The following is a 22,481-nucleotide window of genomic DNA, read 5'->3' as shown; positions in this document are numbered from 1 at the left end:
TCCCGCACTTGCCCTGCAACCAAGGTACATGCCCTTGACTGCAATCGAACCCAGGACCATTCAATCTGGGGGCCCACACTCCAGGGCAGCAATCTTTTTTTCTGATTCATCTATATATATCCGCGGTGGTCCGTGAGGTTCGAAAGATTGGCACCCATTGACCTACCTGACAGCAAACTTCTGTTTACTAAAGGTCTGTTGTTATCATTTTGCAATAATCCTTTGAAGCCCCCAAGGCACCTTTCCTCATCCCTAGCTCAAAATGTCTTCTGTACCCGGTTCTCTTTCTATCTCTGAACCTCTCCTGCATGTGGGAATCTCTGGCTCCTGTATGAGGGCTTCTCAGACATATGTATGAAACCTGGTTATTTTATCTTGCTAATCTGTCCTGTGTCTATTTGATTATTAGACCAGCTAAAAGAACTTGGAGGGCAGAGGAACATTTGTCCCTCCCTTTCTGACAGTAGGAGTCCAGGCTTGTCTCCTCTGCACCCTGTACTCATGGCCTCTTACGGTTCTGTGAATACATCAATATGTTTTTCTCCTCACCTCTGCTTAATTTGGAATGTTTTTCTCTCTCTCCACTTGATTGAACATCTAGACTACTCACACCTCTCATTCATTCCTTCCTTCTCTCGAGTGCTTTGTTTCTAACTCTCACAGAGCACTTTGCAGTGTCTGTCTCTTCACTAGACCATACGCTTCCTAAAAGTAGGCATTTGTAGCTTTCATCTGACTCCATATGCCCAGCACCAGCCTGATACACTGCCTCGCCCTCAGAGGATGTTTAATAGACGCTCCTTAAGCTGAGCACCTTTGTATATCAGAGGGAGTGGAATACAGTCAGAGAGGTTACGTGACTTGTCCAAGGTCATGAAGCAGGTACCTGGGCAGCGTCCATCTTATACCTCCATTCAGCCTACACGCCAGCCAGTGGGAATTGCAGTTTCAGAGTTTTTACAAATGTCTCTCCCCTCCCTGGGAGACAGGGTATGTGGGGGAATAGCTGCTATCGGTAAAAACCACAGGAGCTGTGAGGAAGGAGGAAGATGACCCTCGCACCGAATTTGTGGCTGAAAACCAGCAAAGGCCAGTTTGATCCAACATGGCAACTAATTTCACCTGGTGGTACCCCCTAATTTCACCTGGTGGTACCTCAGTATATGCTCATTACTTGCTAAATGACACACCACACCATCATCCTTGGAAAGAAAAAGCCCATATAAGGGCATGGAATGGCTGACTGAGCTCCCCAGAGAAATCTCCACCCTTTTCCCCAGAAGATCTTGAATATTCCTGTCCCTTATTAAATTCCTTACACCCCGGATTAAATGCATCTCAATAAAGGAAGCAAATTCCGATAAAGGGGGCTCCTCCATTGATGGAGTAGCCCATTCTCCATCTCACTGCTTCACTAACAAAACAACAGTCACTTTAAACTATGCTGGCATTTGAATTCTTCCCTGCAGGAAGCCAAGAATGCGCCATAGGCTGAAACCGGTTTGGCTCAGTGGTAGAGCATCGGTCTGCAGACTGAAAGGTCCCGGGTTCGATTCCGGTCAAGGGCATGTACCTTGGTTGCGGGCACATCCCTGGCAGGGGGTGTGCAAGAGGCAGCTGGTCGATGTTTCTCTCTCATCGACGTTTCAAGCTTTCTATCTCTCTCCCTTCCTTTCTGTAAAAAATCAATAAAATATATTAAAAAAAAAAAAAAAGAAAAAGAAAAAAGAAAAAAAAGAATGCGCCATGGGTCACAGATCCTTGGTCCCCAGGCATCATCCTGCATCATCTGCACTTTGTATTGCTGGTCCCTATAACGGGGAGACTTTTCCCTCTACTCTCCCTCCACCTGAGAGAAGCTTCCAGATACCAGACTAACACGTTAAGGGCCCAGCCTGTTTTGTCAGTCAACACACTCGGTATTCTGTTCTTACTGTTTCTTTTTTTTCTTTTTCTAAATGTGTGTGTGTATATATATATATATATATATATATATATATATATATATATATTTTTTTTTTTTTTTTTTTTTTTTTTTTTTTACAAAGAGGAAGAGAGAGGGATAGAGAGAGTTAGAAATATCCATGAGAGAGAATCATCGATCAGCTGCCTCTTGCACACCCCCTACTGGGGATGTGCCCGCAACCAAGGTACATGCCCTTGACTGGAATCGAACCTGGGACCTTTCAGTCCGCAGACGGACGCTCTATCCACTGAGCCAAACCGATCTCGGCTGTTCTTACTGTTTCTGTATCCCTCACTCCTCACTATATTGTCAGCTTCTGGGTCCCATCTGTCTCTCCATTGCTTACCGCAGGACTTGGTGCATCATAGAGGGAACTCTGATGGTTTGTCCATCAGACAGCAGGGATCCTCATCAAACTTTCCCATCATATCATAGCTCCATGTTGCCTTCTAAAGTCATTGCCATGCTTCCTCTCCCTCCAATTCATTTTGGCCACAACATTATTTGTCTCTGTCCAACTGGCAGGTTCACTCCTTCACTGCCCTGGTGGGCAGGGCCTCAGCCCCAGCTGCCCAGGGGCCTCCCTCTGGCACGGGGTGAGGGAATATTTGGGATAGGGGCACATCCCCTGCCCACCAGCAGCCATGTCAGCCTTCTATTGAGAAAGCCCCTTGTTCATCGCAGGCAGAAGACTGGGTGAGGGCCTGAGCAGCATGGCCTTCTCCACCTTATCTGAACTCATGCTTTATCCTCTGTCCCCACCTGGGATTGGAGCCAAGAGTGGGGATCCACAGGGGGACCCCTAGTACCCCTGGCTCTCCTGAGGTCAGCATCCCTTGGTGCAGCTGTTCCTGCTGATGCCCAATGCTATCTGGCAGGGCACTTCCACCTTGTCCATTTTCATTTCTGTTTTTCTGTGTCTCCAGCACTTTCTCTTCCAGAGCCACCAATTGACCCTATTCAGCATTTCAACAGCATTTTCTGGAAGGCCAATGCCCTTGCTTAATTCACAGTCCAAATTAAAAGGAAAACCAGTCCTATGTATTCTTTAAAATACATATATATACGTGTGTGTGTGTGTGTGTGTGTGTGTGTGTGTTTATTGATTTTAGAAGGGGAGGGAAAGAATCATCAACCTGGGCCAGGAATTGAATAAGTGAGCTCTTAGTTCATAAATCAATGCTCAACAACTCAGCCACACCAGCTGGGCCTATTTATTCTTACTCCATAGTCACTTCATCTCTGTTAGCCTCAGGCTTGTCATCTACCTTCTTCTCAGGGCTGTGAGGTTGCAAGAAGGTTGGGTACAGGGCCTGGTGCATTGTGAGGGCCTGATGAAGAATGAATGAATCTCCTTCCGTCCTGAAGAGGGAAAGAGAGAGCCAGAGAAGCATGTAGAGAAGGCTCCTCAGCTACAGGGAAGCTTGTCTGCCAAATCAAAGGCAGGTTAATGTGCAGGTGTGAGGGGCAGGGAAGGAAGCCAGGACTGGCAGCCTGCACTAGGGTAAAGCTTTTACTGCTACCTGTCTGATATTTATTGCAGTTTTTCAGCCTGTGATATATGAGTCACCAGTGGGTTGTGATCAGTTTTAAAAAGATGAACAGAATTGGGGGACTCTTTCTCCTCCCCATGTGGGAGTCTGTGCTTTCTCAACAACTTTCCACCTTTTGCTATCTATAATAATAAAAGACTAATATGCAAATGGTTATCACACCGAGATACCATAATGACCAATCAGCAGGAGGTGCTGGAGCATCTCTTGGGTCCTTCCACACACACACACACACACACACACACACACCCCTGCGAGCAGCAGCTCTTGTGGCATGGATGGGAAATGAGGCGCCTCCTCACAAGGCTGGTGTGAATGGGACGTGGGAGGGCAGTTGGCAGCAACCAGACCAGCAGGAGAGGGCAGTTGGGCGACCAGGCTGGCAGGGGAGGACGGTTGGGGTGACCAGGCCAGCAGCAGGGGAGGCCATTTGGCGGCAATCATGCTAGCAGGTAGAGGTGGTTAGGGGTGATCAGGCAAGCAGGCAGAGGCAGTTAGAGGCAATTAGGCAGGCAGGGGAGCAGTTAGGGGCATCAGGCAGGCAGGTGAGTATTTAGGAGACAGCAGCCCTGGATTGCGAGAGGGATGTCCTGGATTGGAGAGGGTGCAGGCTGTGCTGAGGGATCTTCCCCACCCCATGCATAAATTTTGTGCACTGGCCTCTAGTAAAAAAAATAAATAAATAAGGGGGGGCAATGTTAAGATATGTACACATATACCTTAATTTAAAAAAAAAGGGGGAAAAAGGGAGTAAGTAAATAAAAAGATAAACAGAATTGAAAATGAGTATGCTGCATGCTATAAGTATTATTTTGTTCGTGTTATTTCTATATATCTGTATGTCCTAGGTTGTGATATAGAATGTATTTCTTTTTTTATTTTTTATTTTTTATTTTTTAAATATATTTTATTGATTTTTGTACAGAGAGGAAGGGAGAGAGATAGAGAGTTAGAAACATCGATGAGAGAGAGTCATCGATCAGCTGCCTCTTGCACATCCCCTACTGGGGATATGCCCGCAACCAAGGCACATGCCCTTGACCGGAATCGAACCCGGGACCCTTCAGTCCCCAAGCCGACGCTCTATCCATTGAGCCAAACCGATCTTGGCTGTATTTCTTTTTTTAAAGAAGGCTCTCTGAGTAAGCCAAGTTAACTTTGAAAAAAGTATTTTTACTGATTATAGAGAGGAAGGAAGAGGAAAGGAGGGATAGAAACAACAACGATGAGAGAGAATCATTGATCAGCTGTCTCCTGCATGCCCTCCATTGGGGATCAAGCCTGTAACCCAGGAATGTGCCCCCGACCGGAATTGAACCCGGGACCCTTCAGTCCACAGGCCGATGCTCTATCCACTGAGCCAGACCAGATAGGTCCTAGAATTTATTTCTTACTGTGGATCGTGGGTTTGAAAGCTACTGATAGATTGAAAAGTTACCAAACAACTGACACCATTCTAAGCACCCCACTTGCACTAACTCATTTAACCCTATAACCCTATGAGGTTGGTACTGTTACAGCCCCCAACTTACATACGGAGAAACCCAGGCACATAGAGGTTAGGTAACTTGTCCAGGGTCACCCAGGGAGCTGGAAGCTTAAAGATGCTATACTTTCCCTAGCAAAGGTGTGATCTAACGCTAGACTGCTGCCTCCCCCACCCCCCACCCCCCCACCCCAAATCCCTACTTAGTCCCAGGGACCAGCCAGCCATCTAGGCCATCAGAGCAACCTGGGCTCAAACATTGCAGCTGGCGGCAGGCTGGCAGCAGTGGTTGTGAGCAGAGGCGCCCACACGGTGGCAGTGTGGTTCTTTCAGCCTGCCTCACAGTGGGCCAGGGTAGCTGGGCACATCCTGGGGGGTATGGGCTCCCCCAGGACTGCAGGGCTGAGCGCTAGGCATAGGGTGCTTCTCCCTGACCATGTGTCCGAAAATTTCATGGCTGGAGGGACACACCTTAGGAACAAACAAACTCAGAGAGAGGTGCTGGGCCGCACAGTCTAAGGTGATAGTTCCCCTCCAAGAGTTGTTGGTCCTAGAGCAGTGGTCGGCAAACCGCGGCTCTCGAGCCACATGCTGCTCTTTGGTCCCTGGAGTGTGACTTTTCCACAAAAATAATTCTTTTGTAAACACTGTTGCAGAACAGTTGGAACTATGGCCTATGTGTTGCAATTCAAGAAGTTGGTTGTGATTCACATTTTGTCCTGTTTCCAGCAATTACCAGTCTCCCCCCCCCCCCCCCCCCCCCCCCATTTCTGAACATAAAGACTTGGCACTGGAACGGGGACATAACCTTCAGTTCATAAATTGGTGCCATGGTAGATGTGGAGTGCCATGGCTGTGATGTAGGGGGGCATATGCTGTCACCGACACCTGTCCACTCCACTGTGAGCCCGGTGCCCTCAGCAGACACATGCAGGCTCATTCCACATCCTGCTCGCTGCTGGGGTGAGGCTCCTCACGTGTTTCTGGTTTCACTGGGCAGGGTCAAGTCTGCAGCTGTGAGGGGCTGGGGAAGGGCGGCCCTGAAGGACCCTTCCTCTTTCATCCCTCACCCTTTGGTTAGCTCCGCCTCCCCATCCCGGAACAGGAGGCAGCTGTGTGTTAGAAAAATAACGAGCCCTGGGCCCAGAATTGGAACTGCTTCTTCAACAGGCCATGGCCCCTCCCCCACTGAGTGCCCTCGGCAAGGCGGTCACCCTCTGGCACTGTCGCCCATCTGGCCCATCTGTATGAGGCTCTAACAATGCTTACTCTGCAGAAAGGGTAGGAACTTTCATAACAATGAAATAATGCACAGCACATCTGGGATCTGTACCACATGCCTCCCAACTAACTGTTCTAACACTTCTCCTGTTTCTCCTCACAGCAAGCAAGATGCTATTAGTTACATTTTACCAATGAGAGACACTGAGGTCCTGAAAAGATAAATAACAGCCTAGCCCAGTGGTCGGCAAACTCATTAGTCAACAGAACCAAATATCAACAGTACAATGATTGAAATTTCTTTTGAGAGCCAAATTTAAAAAATATATATATTTTATTGATTTTTTTATAGAGAGGAAGAGAGAGGGATAAAGAGTTAGAAACATCGATGAGAGAGAATCATCCATCAGCTGCTTCTTGCACACCCCCTACTGGGGATGTGCCCGCAACTAAGGTACATGCCCTTGACCGGAATTGAACCCCTGACCCTTCAGTCTGCAGGCCGACGCTCTATACACTGAGCCAAACCAGTTTTGGCAAGAGAGCCAAATTTTTTAAACTTAGACTTCTTCTAATGCCACTTCTTCAACATAGACTCGCCCAGGCCGAGGTATTTTGTGGAAGAGCCACACTCAAGGGGCCAAAGAGCCGCATGTGGCTCGTGAGCCTAGCCCTAGACCATGAATCAAGCAAATGGGAGGCCTGTGACTCAAACCCAGGCAGGCTGGCCCAGAGGGTGCAGCCTTAACCTGTAAACAGGAGTTGGCATGTAGAAAACCTTTGAAAAGGTACAGTTAGTGTAAACACTAGGTCTAATGACAGGCTTTGCTGGATGTGCAAAGCACACACTTGTGCAGGGAAGGTAGGGCTCAGGTGTGTTGGCGTCAGATCCGTGGAACACACGTGGACCTGGATTTGAATCCTGGCCCTGCCACTCACATGTACTCTGATGTAACCCAGCTAAGGCTCAGCCTCCGTCTCTGTAAAGTGGGGCTGTCAGTACCTACCTCCGACTGCTTACAGGTACGCAAATCCAGTCTTAGAAAAGTCATGTGACTTACCAAGGGCACACAGTTAGTTAGTGTCCAGGGGAGGCTCACATTCTGATCTTCTGACCACAGGTCCTGGGTCAGACCCTGCAAGGATGTGGCGGTGAGGCAGGATAGTAAGAAGTTAGAAAAATTGGGCAAGTGGAATGGAAAACTGAGACGGGATAATTTAAGCAAGGCCAAACAATGTAAACAACTTACGGACAGCTAGTGAATCACAAGACCTTGTCTTTCCTAACCAAGGATACTTGAGAACAAATGGTTTATATTTCTCCTCCCTAGCCAGAGAATAAATAGTTTAAATCCGTGGTCGGCAAACTACGGCTCTCGAGCTCTTTGGCCTCTTGAGTGTGGCTCTTCCACAAAATACCACGGCCTGGGCGAGTCTATTTTGAAGAAGTGGCGTTTGAAGAAGTTTAAGTTGAAAAAATTTGGCTCTCAAAAGAAATTTCAATCGTTGTACTGTTGATATTTGGCTCTGTGGACTAATGAGTTTGAGTTTGTCGACCACTGGTGTAAATCACTCTGGAGAGAGGAGAGGAGAGGAGAGGAGAGGGGAGGGAAGGGGAGGGGAGGGGAGGGGAAGGGAGGGAAGGGGAGGGGAGGGGAGGGGAGGGAGAAAGAGAGAAAGATGAAATATAGTGGCAACCATATTTTGGTAAAAACTGCTGTTTGAATTTTAACCTTGCTAGAAACTATAGATAACCTTTAGAGATTAACCTCTGAGTTCTGCTTTTGTATTATGGGCAAGATAGGGCCACATTCCAATGTCCAGCAGGGTGTGACTGGGAACCAACCCTGCGGGCTGTCCCCAGTCTTTAGAATTTAGTCTTTAGGATTTAGGAACAGACAAGGACGGCCAGTTCCTTGTCCTGAGGGGCCAATCAGGGAGTGACAAACCAGCAGTGGAATGGGGAAAGGAGGTATAAGAGGAGGGACTGCCCCTCCATCGGGGCTCTCACCTGGGTGTTTGCCGGCTACTGCTACTGCGTCAGCCAAGGTTTGAGCCCGGATTCGAATCTGTAATAAATTCTTGCTAGCTTAATCAAATTGGTTTCGGTTGTCCATCTCTTGGGGACTCGCTCCGTAACAAAAGAGAACAGAGAGGTGTTTTTTTCTTTTTTCTTTTTGTTTTTTTTTTACTTTCCAGTGAGTTAAAAGCAGCCCCACCTTGGCTCACTTCTTTCCCGTAACGTTTTCTTACGGAGCCTAAGCAGACTACCACCTAGGCTCTCTCCTGTTGCTTCTTCTACAGCCCTTTCTTTGTTTCACTGTCCCCAGCCTGTCAATGGACTGTCAAAATCACCTGGACTTGTGCTGTGAAATCTTTCCATTGATGAATGCTTTAACCAAGTGAACTGCCAGCCAGAGCCAAAGATTTTAAAGCAGATATTATAAATATGCTCAAAGACATAAAGGAAAATATGCTCAGAATGAGTAAATCGATAGGTAATTTCACTAGAGAGAATAGAAACTATTAAAAATAAATAAATGAAGATTCTCTCTTTCTCCAGCTCCCCCATTCCTCTCTCCCTCTAAAATAAAATTTAAAAAAATTAAAATTAGTCTGATATGATCAACATCTGGGTCAACTCCATGTCAGTCTTCATTAACTGCTTCTTCTCTTGAGTATGGGTCATATTTTGCTATTTATATGTCTAATAACTTGGGACTATATCTTAGACACTATTTTGCTCATAACTATGAAATTTGGGTGGGGCTTGGCAGTGACAGCTCCTCTTTGCTCCACGTGGGGAGGTCATGTGAGGCTGGATGATCCCTCTCCAAGATGATATACTGACGTGGCTTCCAGTTGGTACTGACCGTCACATGGGGCTACCCCCCAGGATGGTGGCTGGGTTCCCAGACAGATGGTAGGAGCTGCCAGTCTCTCAGGGCTCGTGCCCAGAAACTGTCGTGACACCACTTCCACCATGTTTTTGGTTCAAACAGTCCTGGAGGGCGCCCCAGTTCCAGGGGAGGGGCACAGATCTCACCTTTTGATAAGAGTCATTCATTGAGTTTTTGGCTATGTATCTACCACAGTGCCTCCAGCAGAGGCTTTGGGCACCTCTTCTTTTCCTGACAGACGGACTTACTTAAAACCTGACCGAGGTGATGTGAAGGGGCTCACCTCACATAGTTTCTGCAGTTGCTTGTTTCTAAACCACAATGGCAGATTATAACACACTGCGCATGTTGAGATATTGCTGTGTTTTTTTCTGTAGGTAGGACGTTTCTACATCTAATTAATTCATAATGGCTTGAGAAACTGGTCTGAGATAGCAATGTCTCAAAGAGAAAGGAAAAGCAGGTGAGACACTGTGGGAAGACCTCTGTTTGCTGTGAACGTGGGGCTTTCTCTAGAGCAGGCACAGCAGTCTGACTTACGCAGAACTGCGAGAGGAGTGAGGCATTCTCTTAGTCCTTTCTCTCCTGCTCCAATATGTCTGTTGCAGGCTATGTTTTTTATTTCAGGTTTGATGGATTGGTTGTGTTGATGTACTTGGATTAAATACTTGGGCTAAAGCATCTCATATATTTGTCCATCAACTTCACTTTGTAGCAGATTTACATCCCGTCCGGGATGCCAGATTGATTTAATGCTTTCTTAAAGCCTGCAGACTGACAGAAAGCACTCCCCAGTCAGCATTTTTAGCATCCTTAAGAAATAAGCATCTGCAGTGAAATGATGCAGCCTCTGGCTTCTTTTCTGGGAAGAATCTAATTTGGTTTGTGGGGATGATGATGTGATTGGCCGGAGAGCTGAGATCTCGAGGCTGAAGCCTGGCGAGGGCCGATGCTCCCGACTCGAGCTTTCCTCTTCCTGTCTGGGCCATCCCACCCTGCCTGGGCCATGGGAGGTCGGGTTTGATGCAGTGGGTTAGTGCTCTGTGTGAGGGTACCTTTTGTGGAATCAGCATTTCAACATGTCTGTGCCTCCTATGGGAACCACACACTTTCCTAGGTTTGAGGATTGCTTGCTCTCAGTTTCTTGTCACCCAGTGTTCACATGAAGGAAACTCACAGGGATGGTGATGAGGGAAGGTTGCTTTAATTATTTAATATTTAGAGGATGGCTCAAACGAAGTAGATTTTTAAAGCTACTTGGTGCATGTATTAATTATCTATTGTTGTGTAACAACCCTCCCAATTTATTTTATTTTAAATTTTTACTTTTTAAATATATATATATATATATATATATATATATATATATTATTGATTTTCTACAGAGAGGAAGAGAGAGGGATAGAGAGTTAGAAACATCGATGAGAGAGAATCATTGATCAGCTGCCTCTTGCACACCCCCCACTGGGGATGTGCTCGCAACCAAGGTACATGCCCTTGACTGGAATTGAACCTGGGACCTTTCAGTTCGAAGGCCGACGCTCTATCCACTGAGCCAAACCGGTTTCGGCTTTAATTTTTACTTTTAAGTTGAGAGAGAGAGAGAGAGAGAGAGAGAGAGAGAGACATCAATGAGTTGCCTCCCACATGTGCCCTGTCTAGAATCAAACCATCAAACCTGTCCCTTTGGTGTACAGATGATACTCCAACCGAGTCACATTGGCATCCCCCAAACTGATCAGCTTAAAACAACAAACATGGGATAAGTCTCTGTAGCTTAGGGGTCAGGGAGCTACTTAGCTGGCGGTTGTGCTCAGGGCCTTTCATGGGGCTGCGTCAAGGTGCAGTCATCCGAAGGCTGGACTGGAGAAGGATCCACTTCCAGGCTCCCTCATGCACTGGCTGTGGCAGCTCAGTTCCTTGCCATGTGGGCCTGTACATACCGGATGTCCTTTTGACAGGACTGGTGGCCTCCCCAGGGAGGGCCTTGAGAGGGGGGGTGGGGGTGGGGAGAGCACAGTTTCTTGGTGTATGAATGCGTGTGTGTTTTTGTTGTTGTTATTAATTCTTATCCAAGGATATTTTTCCCAATGATTTTTAGAGACAGTGGAAGAAGGGAGGTAGAAAGAGAGAGACATCAATGTCTCAACGATTGGTTGCCTCCTGCGTGTGCCCTTGACCAGAATTGAACCTAAGACCCTTCAGTCTGTGGGCCAGTGCTCTAACCACTGAGAAAACTGGCTAGGGCTGAATGTGTTTTTATGAGACTGACACACTGCCCACTGTGCCAAGAGGGCTGTTTGAGTTTTCAAAAACTTAATCTTGAAAGTGACATCCTCTCATTTCTGATGTATTCTATTTGCTAGAAGTTAATAACTATTAAGTCCAGCCCACACCAAACAGGAAGGAATGGAACTCCACCCCTGTGGGGGAGAAATATCAAAGAATTTGTGGACAGATGTTTAAAACCACCACAGCACAGTTCTGGGCATGTAGCAGACAAATTCACTTCTTGGTGAGTCCATTTCCAGGCAGTTTTTAGGGACACTCTAATTTTTTTTTTTTAAATAATTTAAACTCTTTATTGTTTTAAGCATTACATACGTCTTTTTCTTCCATTGACCTCTCCCTGGCCTTTGCCCTTACCCCTCTACTGTCTGTGACCATGGGTTATTCTTATATTCGGGACACCCCAATTTGATCAGGTGAAAGGAACTGGGGCTCTCCAACAGACTGTATTTGGTACACAGGAGACCTCTACACATTGAGGATTCTAATCTTTCGTTTTCTATCAGGAGGAGGGAAGATTCTTCCAGAGATCCCCATAGTGCTAGGTCGGTCAGGCCGAAGACTAGCAGAGGAACACACCCACGTAAAATTCTCTTCTCTAGACTGAGAAGTTGCCCTCCGCACTCGGTGCTGTGTCTCCCCAGTGGGGGAGACGGGATTTTGCCCGATATGTATATAATTGTTTATTTCAGAGAGGGAGACACAGAGAGAGAGAGAAACATCAATGATGAGAATCATTGATTGGCTGCCTCTTGCATGCCCCTACTGGGGATCAAGTCTACAACCTGGGCATGTACTCTTGACTGGTCTTGAACGGGAGACCCTTTAGTCTGCAGGCTGATGCTCCGTCCACTGAGTCAAACCCGCTAGGTCCTGCCCCCAGCGATTTTAAATTTCAAAATCAGATGTGATTTAAAAAAAATAATGTATTTATTTCACTATAGAGTATAATCACAAATTTGAGTAAGTGGGGGAAAAAAAGCAAAAACAAACAAAAAAAGACTTCTGCAAATCTTAACACAACCACCGATGATTTAGTGGGGCTTCCTTTCTGTAATATGCTGGTTTCTATTTTTATGTAGTTTAAAGAAGTTGCAACTATAATTTCATATCCTGTTCCTTTTCACTTAACTTCATTATACATCTCTCACCATATTTTAGTTTTTGAGAGCTGTATAATTGGACGAATGTGCCATAGTTTACTTACTTGATTTTTCTCCTTTTCCCCCCAATTAGTTCTATATATAATAAAGACGTTTATTATAGTTTGCTGTAATTATTTTCTGTCCATGTTTTGACTTTTAATTTTTACCAACTTCTTTACAATAATCCCATTAGTCCCATTGATTAGGTACAGGCTAGAGGGGTGGACCTGGAAATGTTAAACCTTTTTGTCTGGGGAATTACTCCACTGCTTCTAAACCTGGAATAGCCTTTCTTTTATTAAAGCACCCTCTCTTCATCTCCGGTTTCTATATGGCTTAAAAAAAATTCATCTGGAATTAGATTTGTAGTATGAAATAAGGTCTAAAATTAGATGCATTTTCTTTTCCAAATTACTACCCAGTTAGACCAACATTATTGATTGCATGGACCTGCACAATCTTTTCCATTGGTTTGTGATTTTTGAAAAATACCTTATTCTTACTTAGAATGGCGTCTGTTCCTGGCCTCTTATTTCACTGACTTGTCTCCTTTGCACCAATAGCTTTGTAATATTAAAAAAAAAAAAGTTATTAATGAAGCGAGGCCTTGGCTAGAAGAGGAACTTGGTCCAGCTGGGAACAATGACATCTGCGAGGAGGGAAGATCAAGATAGGATCTCTAGCAAATGCAGCAATGACCTTCATAGGGAAAAAGTAGTTCTGTTTGAAGCCAGCTATCTATAGTAATCCATGTGTAATATGCTAATTAGACTGGACCTCCTTCTGGATGAAGCTGGGGCTGAAAGAGGCCCATGTCCCAGGTGACTGCTGGCGGCTGGAGGGAGGCCTGGGTTCCGGGTGCCAGAGGGAAGCCAGTGCCAGCAGCAGGGTGAAGGCCTATTCTTTTTTAAAAATTTTATTTATTTTATTTTTAATTTATTAAGGTTATATTTGTCCTCAACCCCCCATTCCAGTCCTCCATCCCGGAAGGCTACTCTTGCATGCATTTTGTGCGTCAGGCCTCTGGTCCTATATAATAAAAGCCTAATATGCAAATTGTCCCTTCCGGTGGTGGTTCGACTGCTTGCTATGATGTGCACTGACCACCAGTGGGCAGTGTGGAACATGGCGGGTGTCAGTGATGTGCTGCCGGCCCCGATGAGAGTAGGACTGTGGCAGGATGGTGGAGCAGGTGAGTGGGCAGCGTCAGACCAAGGCAGGTGTGAGCGGGGCCCAATTGCCCTGCAAACAGCAACCAGTGGTGGCAGAGGGGGGTGGGGGACCCAGCCCCGATGATGGGATGGTGGAGCAGGTGAGGGGGCAGTGCCAGGCCAAGACAGAGTGCCAGGTGGAGCTGCAAGCTGGGGCCCCATCTCTGCAGGGCACCCGGAGGGACCCCACCCATGCACAAATTCATGCACCGGGCCTCTATTAATTTATAAGAATACCAGGACGTTGCTCAGACATCTCTATCAGCTGAGCAAGAATGGAACCATGTCTTACTAAACACAAATAAGGCTGGCGGATATTTTGATGGAATTAACAAGTTGGCAGACGACAGGGAAAAGCAGCAGATGCCACATATTCAGGCATCAGTAAACCATGTGTTTCAGCACCTCGAGCTTTTATTGGAAAAGAGGCTCAGCCAGCCTTCAGTGATCTGGTAGGTAAGATGTCTATCAAATTATGGGCACTGTCCTAATTCAAAGATTTGAAAAGGTTTTGGAAAGGAAGGGTGGTTTACCTGTCATCTGAAGGACACAGTGAACCCTACACCCTGGGAATGGGGAGAGACCGTGCTGGTGCAAACTATGCCAAGTATTGTCTCTGGGCAGACGCCTCCCGCCTTAGCGGGAGTTCCATTGTTCTAACTCCACTAATGACTGGAGGGAGAGGCATCTGCGTATGAAGAGGTGGGGGCAGTCAGGGAAGGAATGCGAACCTCAGCCAAGAGAATGGTCCCAGAAATGTGGAGCCGGGAAGCCCGGGTCCCTCAGATTCTGAGTGGCTGCAGGAAGGGCTGTAAGAACCAGTGAGAAAGCATCATTTAGGATCCTGACCTTGAGAAGTGACCACAATTATTTTATGTATCAATACAATGCTGTCCCACGGCTTTCTCAGAGACAGGACTACAATGCCTGATGGGAGAGGGAAGAAGGGAGCAGGTCCCTGGTGAGGAAGGACAACAAAGAGCCAGAATAGCCCAGGAAGCTTACGAAATCCATCATTGTTATCATGCAACCGCATTTATAAACGTCTCCCCACAAGCTGAGCGGGGCTCTGTTCAAACAGCGGGTAAACCACCTCCAAAAGCAACCCGCTGCAAGGCAGTCAGGTGCCAAAACTGGATCTGCCTGTCAGGCCAGGCACTGTTCAGGAAGCCAGAGGGCAGGGTGGAAGAAGAAAATAGAGACTAGAGATAAATCAGGGAGAAAGCAGCCGAGAGCCTGCTTAGGTAAGATGCTATCTCTGCCTGATGACAACCCGATGGGCCCCTGGCCATTAGCCTGGCTCCCCAGGGCCTCTGGCCCCCTGTATGGAAACAGAGGTGGGGGCGGGGAGAGGCTGCAGCAGACAGGACTCCTGGCTGGGGGCCTGGGAGTCACCCAACCTCTCTGAGCTGGGTCCTACCTGCCCTGCGTGACTGGGGATACTAGAGCTTTTGTTTCGAAGAGCCTTACGCAGATGAGGATGGGTTTCATCTGTGAAATGCTCCACTGACAGGCCCGCCAGGCCCGCTTGAAGAGTAGACCCGAAGGAAACGGAACCACCGGGCACTTGATGGGCACAGACTGAGGCCAGCCTGGTGCTCGGCGATAATTCCCTCACAGACAAGCCGGGCTGTGGGAGGCGACTCCTCCTGGCAGGGGATGTCCTTCCCTGGACCCCACCTCGTGGGCACTGTGGACCCAGCAGGAGGGGAGGAGACCGCCGCATGGCCGCCCCCAGCCCTTGTCGCTCTGTGTGGCTGTGGGGGGTCACCGCGATGATGCCAGTGGCCTCTGGCAGTCACACGTTGGTGGGAGCACGGTGCTGGGGAAGAAGGCCTGGGTGGGAGAGACCTGCACATCACAGCTCCTCCTTGTTGCCGGTGAGGGGCTGGTCCAGAGGCCCTGGGGCCTGGGGCTGATCTGCTGGCTCCTGGAAGCCAGGCCGCTGGCCACTGTCCTCGCTGCGCTTGCCCGCAGCGGCATAGCCCTGCAGGAGCCCGCTCGCCACTCGGTGCTGGCGGAGGCTCCCGGTTCCCACCAGCCCCTGCATTCTCAGGTACCCCTGCTGGCAAAAGGGCGGCAGCTTCTGGCGTGTGAGGGCGAACAGGAAGCATGACTCTACAGAAAAGCAGGAGGAGATGAATGAGGTGTGGGCGAGGTGCAGGAGGAGCTGCCGGGGGTCCCTGGGGCCTCCCCCAGGACCCTCCATCCCCGAGCCTGGGAGCTGCCTTTTCTGGGTGTCTCATTTCTAACTGAGTGGCCATGGAACTCAGCCCCTTCCGTAGTTCCAGGAATCGGCTACCCCAACATTTGGGAAGATCGAGGCTCCAAAGTGAGACACAACCCAGAGATGACTCAGCTTCCAGAGATGGGGCCAGCAGGATGCTCTGCCCGGGCCGGCCTGGGGGGCACTCAGTCCCCTTTGAGCTCAGAGCTGCCCGCAAAGATTTCTTCCCTCAACAGTATCTGAGTGGCAAATGCCATGTGCGAGCCCTGCTCTCAGTGCTGCGGGGGTTATGAAGACAAAACGGGCCAGTGGCGCCTGTGATCTACCCTCCTTGGTGCCCCAGCAGTTGGCGGGTCAAATCTAACCGATTAGGAAATCACGTGGGCACTGATTATTGAGAAATAGGAAGAAACCACCGGAAGAGCTAGAAGCAGCTCCTTTTGGAGAACGAGAATGGAGGCGGGAAAAAGCCTTGGAGCCAGGTGTTACATAACTTAGATTAAAAAAATAAACTAGAAAGGATGGAACGTGGGCTCAGTGTCCTGAGGGACCGAGACAGGATGGGAAAACGGAGGGAGGGTAGAAAACCAGCTTGAGTCTCTTATTTCACAAAATGGGCACACAGGGGTGGGCAAAAGTAGGTTTACAGGTGTTTGAATGTCAGACAAGCAGGTTAAAATGATGACAATAGATCTATTAACTCAAAAGGATGTCCCAGTGCGGCTGTAAGCCTACTTTGGCCCACCCTGGTCCTGCAAGGAATGTTGGGAGGCCTCCATGGATGTACAGCCTGCTTCACAAATATTATTTCCCACTTTAGTTCTGACCCACAGCACAGACGGTCCCTGCTGACCCTCTCTGAGCAGGGAAGACAGCAGGGGCCAGGGCCAGGGGAGCCCAGCTCATCATGGAAGGGGACGGGGAGAAGGCCGCCCTTTGCCAGCTGGCCCTCTGCCAGGTAGGATTCTTCCGAGTTCAAGGCACTGCTATATGTGGCCTGTGCTAGTGTCTAGGGAGTGGGAGCCAGGAGGCTAAAGGGCCAGGGATGATCCAATCGTAGGAGCCAAAACTCAGGGTGGGAAGGTGTTCCCTAACCGGCCCCGGCGTCTCTGTGCTCCCGAAACCTTGAGACAGGCAGGGCTTCGTGGCTGAGGTTGCTAGTCCTGTTCCATGTTTTCATGTGTAAGCTGATGGTGTGCAGAATGCTAGCACTGTGCTCTGTGACTCGCCTGTGTTGGAGCAGTTACATGTATTTGGACGATGAATTTGAACTATTGTTTTAAGCCATCTCCCTTAATCTACACACTTTCATTTCAAAGCGGCCCGAGGATGGCACCTGGGATAAAACAAGGACATTTGCTCTCTGACCTGCGGGTGAGGACTGACTGTCTCTAACCGGATTTGGTATGAATAGTGCCTTATATGCTAAGAATGCTTCACAGATGCTTGCTGTACTACAGCGATGCTGTGCAGTTCGGCCCAAACTCACATGAGGGAGGCCCTAGTGGTTGAAGTCATCAGGGGCAACCCCCTCCCCTCCCCATGGGTCTCTACCATCTCCGTCTTGGGGGTTCTTTCTTTGCCTCCTAGTTTACTCACTGAGATCCAAGCTTATTTGAAGGTCTCTAAACAGACCCCCTCTGCTCCAGCCTCACCCTCCTACCCTAAGGTGACCAGACGTCCCGATTTTTAACAATTTGTCCCACGTCCCGCACATTTAAAAACGTCGCAGGACGTGGGACAAATTGTTAAAAATCGGGACTGTCCCGCCAAAAGCAGAACATCTGGTCACCTTATCCTATACGCAAGTGCTGCTCACTTTCCTGGGCTCGGCCTGCTGATGGCCCACATCCAGCTTGGGTTTACGTTGGCTTTGCGGTCTCCTAATTGTCCTGCCAGCTCCCGGCGTTGGAAGGCGTGCTGTCTGGGAGGGTCTGTGAACACCCGGTACACCACGTTGTGGGACACGGAGCCCTGGGTTTGGGTTTCTAGATGTGCGTCCTGAGGCAGCACAGGGGCATGCCCTATCGGGCCTCCTTCCACCCTCTAGCTCAGGCCCGCTATCCTCCGGGGAACGTACGCTACCTGCATAGAAGCCTCGCAAATCCGTGCCCAGACAGTTCTCCAGGAAGCGCCTCAGAGGCAAGATGTGGCTCACGGGGGCGGTCCAGTCAGTCAGGAAGTCCTCCACGATGTGGTGGATGGCCGCGGGCCGCGGCAGGGGCCAGTCTGCGGGGCGGAACCGCACCTCCTGCTCTGTGGGGAGAGGCGGGGCCGGGTCAGAGCCCAGCAGCCGGGCTTCCCACTCGGGTCCGTGGCATTCCCAACGCCTACCCGCTCACTCCTGCTCGTGAGCTCGGCTCTCCTCGTGCCGGCTGCGGTCCGCTGTTCCACAGCCATCCCCGAATGCTTGGAAGGTTAGCGTGAGGAAACAGGACAAAACCAGACTTGTCCCTTGTGCTATCAGAGGGCAGAACTTTGAACTTGGTGCTTCTCTAAGGCTCACGTACAAGGAGGTCTATTACGGCCACTTCAAAACTGGTTTTTCTGTGAGGAGGCTCGGGCCCAGCATCGGAAGGGGTCTTAGAGCTCACCTAGCTCACCTCCCACCTGTTGTGAGTCCCCTCTGTGGTGTCCCTGTCACGTGGCTCAGGCCATGGCCCAACCAGCCCTGGTGTGGGAAACTCGGCGCTGGGAGGCAGCCGTCCCACTGTGGACAGCTCATTACCTGCTCCTTCTATTGGATATGCACCTGCGGTCCTGCCACTTCTACGTGCTGATACCGCCTCTGCCCCTTTTAGATCATCCTCTTCCAAGTGACAGCCCTTCGAGTTCTGAAGCAGGAGCTGGGTTCCCCGGGTGGTTCACCCCTTGGTAGCTACACTGCCGGGCACCGTGCTGGCATCCTGTGTATATCGTCTCATTTATCCTCATGCAGGAAGGAAGGCACTGCTTTTACCCCCATTTGACGGAGGAGGAGGCTGAGGCTCAGAGAGGTTCACACGTGGTCCGAGGTTACACAGCAGGGAAAGGACAGACCTGGAGCGCCTCCCAGCCATCCTGCCCTGCACCGCTCCGCTCCGGTGTTAACCGCTTCCAGCTCCTCTCCCTGTTCCTTCTACTCCTCTCCAAGTCCCCCCGCCCCACTCCATGATGAAACCAGGTGTTTCCTCTGGAGACACACAGCAAGACAGCGCCCCTCTACTCTGTGGTGCCTGGAGATCATGCCACCCCACACGTGCCCTGCCCCACGTCATGCATGGTACAGGCCAGAACCTGGGACCAGCACTTATCCTTCTTGGACCTCCCGTCTTTGTGCAGAGTCCCCAGCGCGCCTCCTCTGTCAGTGGAGTGTTGTGGGAGGGATTCATGGTGACACCTTGCTATACAGTGGGGGCCCCAGGAGTGCCCACCTCAGGAGAGCCCAGGGGGAGGGAGGGCAGGGCCGGCTCACCGGTGGGCAGCTGCCTGTAGTAGTAGATGACGGGGTGCAGGAAGTTGGACTGCCAGGCGTCCTCCGTGTACCCCACAGACCGGTCATAGAAGAAGACGTCCTTGCCGGGCCCGGAGAAGTTCCTGCCGTACTCCATGTTGATGACGAAGAGCCCGTGCCGGGCCTGCCTGCCGGTGACGGTCTCCAGCTGGGCCAGCATCTGCATGGGGAACTCCTCCAGGTACTCGAACGCGGTGCCGTTCCTGGGACCAAGGCACATGGAGGGCGAGACCCTCAGGGCTGCGCGGAGGCGAGGCGAGCGTGTGCACGCGGGCCTGTGTGCACGTGTCTCCCTCCCTCTAGGAAGTGACCATCAAACAGCACGCAGACTCTGACTGGCCCCGCACATACACCTCACATTCATGTTACAGCTGAGCCCTGGGACGGGGCGCAGGCCTTGGTGTGTCCGAGGGACAGGAAGGAGGACAAGGTGGCTGGAGTGGGGGGGAGGGGACGGGGAGTCCGGACAGGGGGTTGGGGAAATCGTTGGGGGCAGGTTGAGGAAGGCTTGTGTATGCCACGATGGAACGCCTGGCTTTATCTGGACTGAGGGGAGCCACGAGAGCACTGAGCAGAGATGAACTGCTGTGACTCGTGTTTTGTAAGGGCCACCCTGGCCACGCGTTGAGAGCAGACCGCTGCTGGACCAGGGCCCGTGAGAGATGCTGGAGGTCTGGACCAAGGGGCAGGGCAGGGCTGTGAGGGGAGGTCAGTTCTAGACAACCTGAAGGAGAGCCAATGGGACTTACGGGTGGTGTGTGTGGTGATGGGTGTGGAGGCGAGAGGGTCAAGGATGACAGGAAGGTGCTGCGCCGAGCACCGCCCCTGAACTTGGTGTGATGCGGCTCTCCCCGGCTTTGGACCCGCTGTTTCCTGAGAGCTCTTCCTCTGCTTCTCACCCGCCACCTGTCCCTACAGGGCCTCCCCCAGCCCTTCTACAGCCTCCTGCTCAGGAAGTCCCTGACACTGGACTGGTAAGAGCCCACTTGGCCCGGCCCCCGGGAACTCACGGATCTCACTGGTGTTGCAGTTTACTGCTCATCTACTTGGTGCCAGATGCTTTCTATGAGCATCTTTCTCCTTTCTCCTCCTTCCTACAGGTCTGCCAGGTATGCAGAGCCCCCGCTTTACCCCCGTTCTGCAGGGGAGAAAAAGGCTCAGAGACGCTAACTAACTGGCCCAAAGTCACACAGGTAGAAAGAGGCACAACCTGGGTCACATGCAGGACTGTCTGTCTGCAGAGCTGGTGGAGTGGATTCCACTGACTTTTCTCCAGAATAAATCCATCTCCCCTCCCCTCACCCCTGTTTCTCCTCGGGCTTCTTCTTAGGAGGGACCCACTGGGCTATTCCGCACTTGGGACAGGAAGAGGTGCGATGAGGGGAAGGTGAGGCGGTAGAGGGGGAGCGAGGTGACTCACTCCTTCACCAGGACGACATCGGCGAGCACACCGAACATCTGGTAGAGCCCAGAGGCCTCGTTCACGCGCCGGAGGACGGAGCTGGTCAGCTGTGCGATGGGGAGCTCGGTGGAGGGCCAGGCGGCGCCGTGGTGGCGGTGCTCCAGCAGCCGGTGGACGGCACGCACTGAAATGGCCAGAGGGAGGGATGGCACGCTGCCCTGCAGGGTTTACCTTTCGCCTGGCCGATGCGGCTCAGTGACTGAGCGTGGACCTACCAACCAGGAGGTCACGGTTTGATTCCAATCAGGGCACATGCCTGGGTTGTGGGCTCGATACCCAGAGGGAGTTGCAGGAGGCAGCCAATGAATGATTCTCTCTCATCACAGATGTTTCTCTTTCTCTCCCTCTCCCTTCTTTGCTGCAATCAATAAAAAAAAACATTGAAAAAGAAGAATTTAGCCGAAACCGGTTTGGCTCAGTGGATAGAGCAAAGGTCCCGGGTTCGATTCCGGTCAAGGGCATGTACCTTGGTTGCGGGCACATCCCCAGTAGGGGGTGTGCAAGAGGCAGCTGATTGATGATTCTCTCATCGATATTTCTAACTCTCTATCCCTCTCTCTTCCTCTGTAAAAAATCAATAAAATATATTAATTAAAAAAAAAAAGAATTTATCGTTTGCCTCCAACTTCTCTAAACTCAATATACTCTGCGTAGATGCCGTTAGAGCACGGTCGGCATAGGGTCTGGAAAGGGCCGGGTGGAAGCGTTTTCGGCTTTGCAGAGGCTGTCAGGCTACTCAACTCCGCCTCCGGTGTGGAAGCAGCCACAGGGGACCGCTAAGTGAAGGGGCGTGGCCGAACCTGGTCCCCAGGCCCGTGTTTGCCCCCCTGCCTTTGCCACCCGCACATGGAAGTCCCACAGCTGTCACTCCACACGTAGTGTGCCAAAACCGGACCCAGAGCCTCCCTCTGCAATCATTCCCCTCGCCCAGTCCCCATTCCTGCGGGAGCCCTCCACCCGGAAACCCTCTGATTGCTCCCTCTCCTTCCCGGCCTGAACGCAATCTGTCACCGGTTCTATTTTGAAATGCTCTGTTTATTTATGTCAGGACAGAAAAGCCACAGCTGTCTGGAACAACAGGAGACGTGTTCTGTGTGCCTGGGGCTGCCGCATTCAGTTGTGAAACTGGGGCACCTCCCACAGAGGCCTGATCTTCCAAAACGAATCAGCACAACACCCAGACCCGGGAAAGGCCAGGGCACAGCAGCTCACGTGCCCGGGGACTCGCTGGCCCGCGGTCACAGCAAGGCGTGCAGCCTCCCCAGACACCTGGCTCTCCGGAGGAGACAAGGGAGAAGCTGAGTGCCCCAACAAAAGGAACGCATATGGGGAGGAATAAAATCCTCAGAGAGCCTGGCACCTCTTGACAAGCAGGCGAGGGACCAGGCTGGAAGGGTGAGCTGGTGTTGGCTGCACAGAGCACTGAACGCCGTGCTGGGAGCTGGATCTCCCTGCGGAGACGGGGGAACCACTCAAGATGTGCGAATAGAGGAAGGATACAGTTGTTGTTGTTGTTGTTTTAAAGGTT

The 22,481-nt window shown here is 50.4% G+C and overlaps 1 protein-coding gene across 3 annotated transcripts in view; it reads right to left on the bottom strand.

The window, feature by feature from the left end:
- Positions 1-5,103: 5,103 nt before the first annotated feature.
- The window catches only part of FOXRED2 (FAD dependent oxidoreductase domain containing 2), a 32,339-nt gene continuing 14,961 nt past the window's right edge, over positions 5,104-22,481 (bottom strand). For 2 of the 3 annotated variants that reach the window (XM_036455566.2, XM_045587522.1), the window contains 4 exons: positions 20,912-21,077; positions 19,453-19,694; positions 18,084-18,254; positions 12,645-15,889 (listed from right to left, as the gene is read on the bottom strand). In XM_036455566.2, coding sequence (XP_036311459.2) covers positions 15,630-15,889; positions 18,084-18,254; positions 19,453-19,694; positions 20,912-21,077 — 839 coding nt within the window. In that variant the 3' untranslated portion in view covers positions 12,645-15,629. Of the gene's footprint in view, positions 5,117-12,644; positions 15,890-18,083; positions 18,255-19,452; positions 19,695-20,911; positions 21,078-22,481 lie in introns of those variants that run through there. The other variant, XR_006742745.1, reaches the window with a different exon arrangement.

This window comes from Pipistrellus kuhlii, unplaced genomic scaffold (genome assembly GCF_014108245.1).
Source record: "Pipistrellus kuhlii isolate mPipKuh1 unplaced genomic scaffold, mPipKuh1.p scaffold_m20_p_3, whole genome shotgun sequence".
NCBI classification, from domain to species: domain Eukaryota; kingdom Metazoa; phylum Chordata; class Mammalia; order Chiroptera; family Vespertilionidae; genus Pipistrellus; species Pipistrellus kuhlii.
Note: the sequence above shows the minus strand (reverse complement) of the source record. Positions and strands in the feature narration are given on the sequence as shown.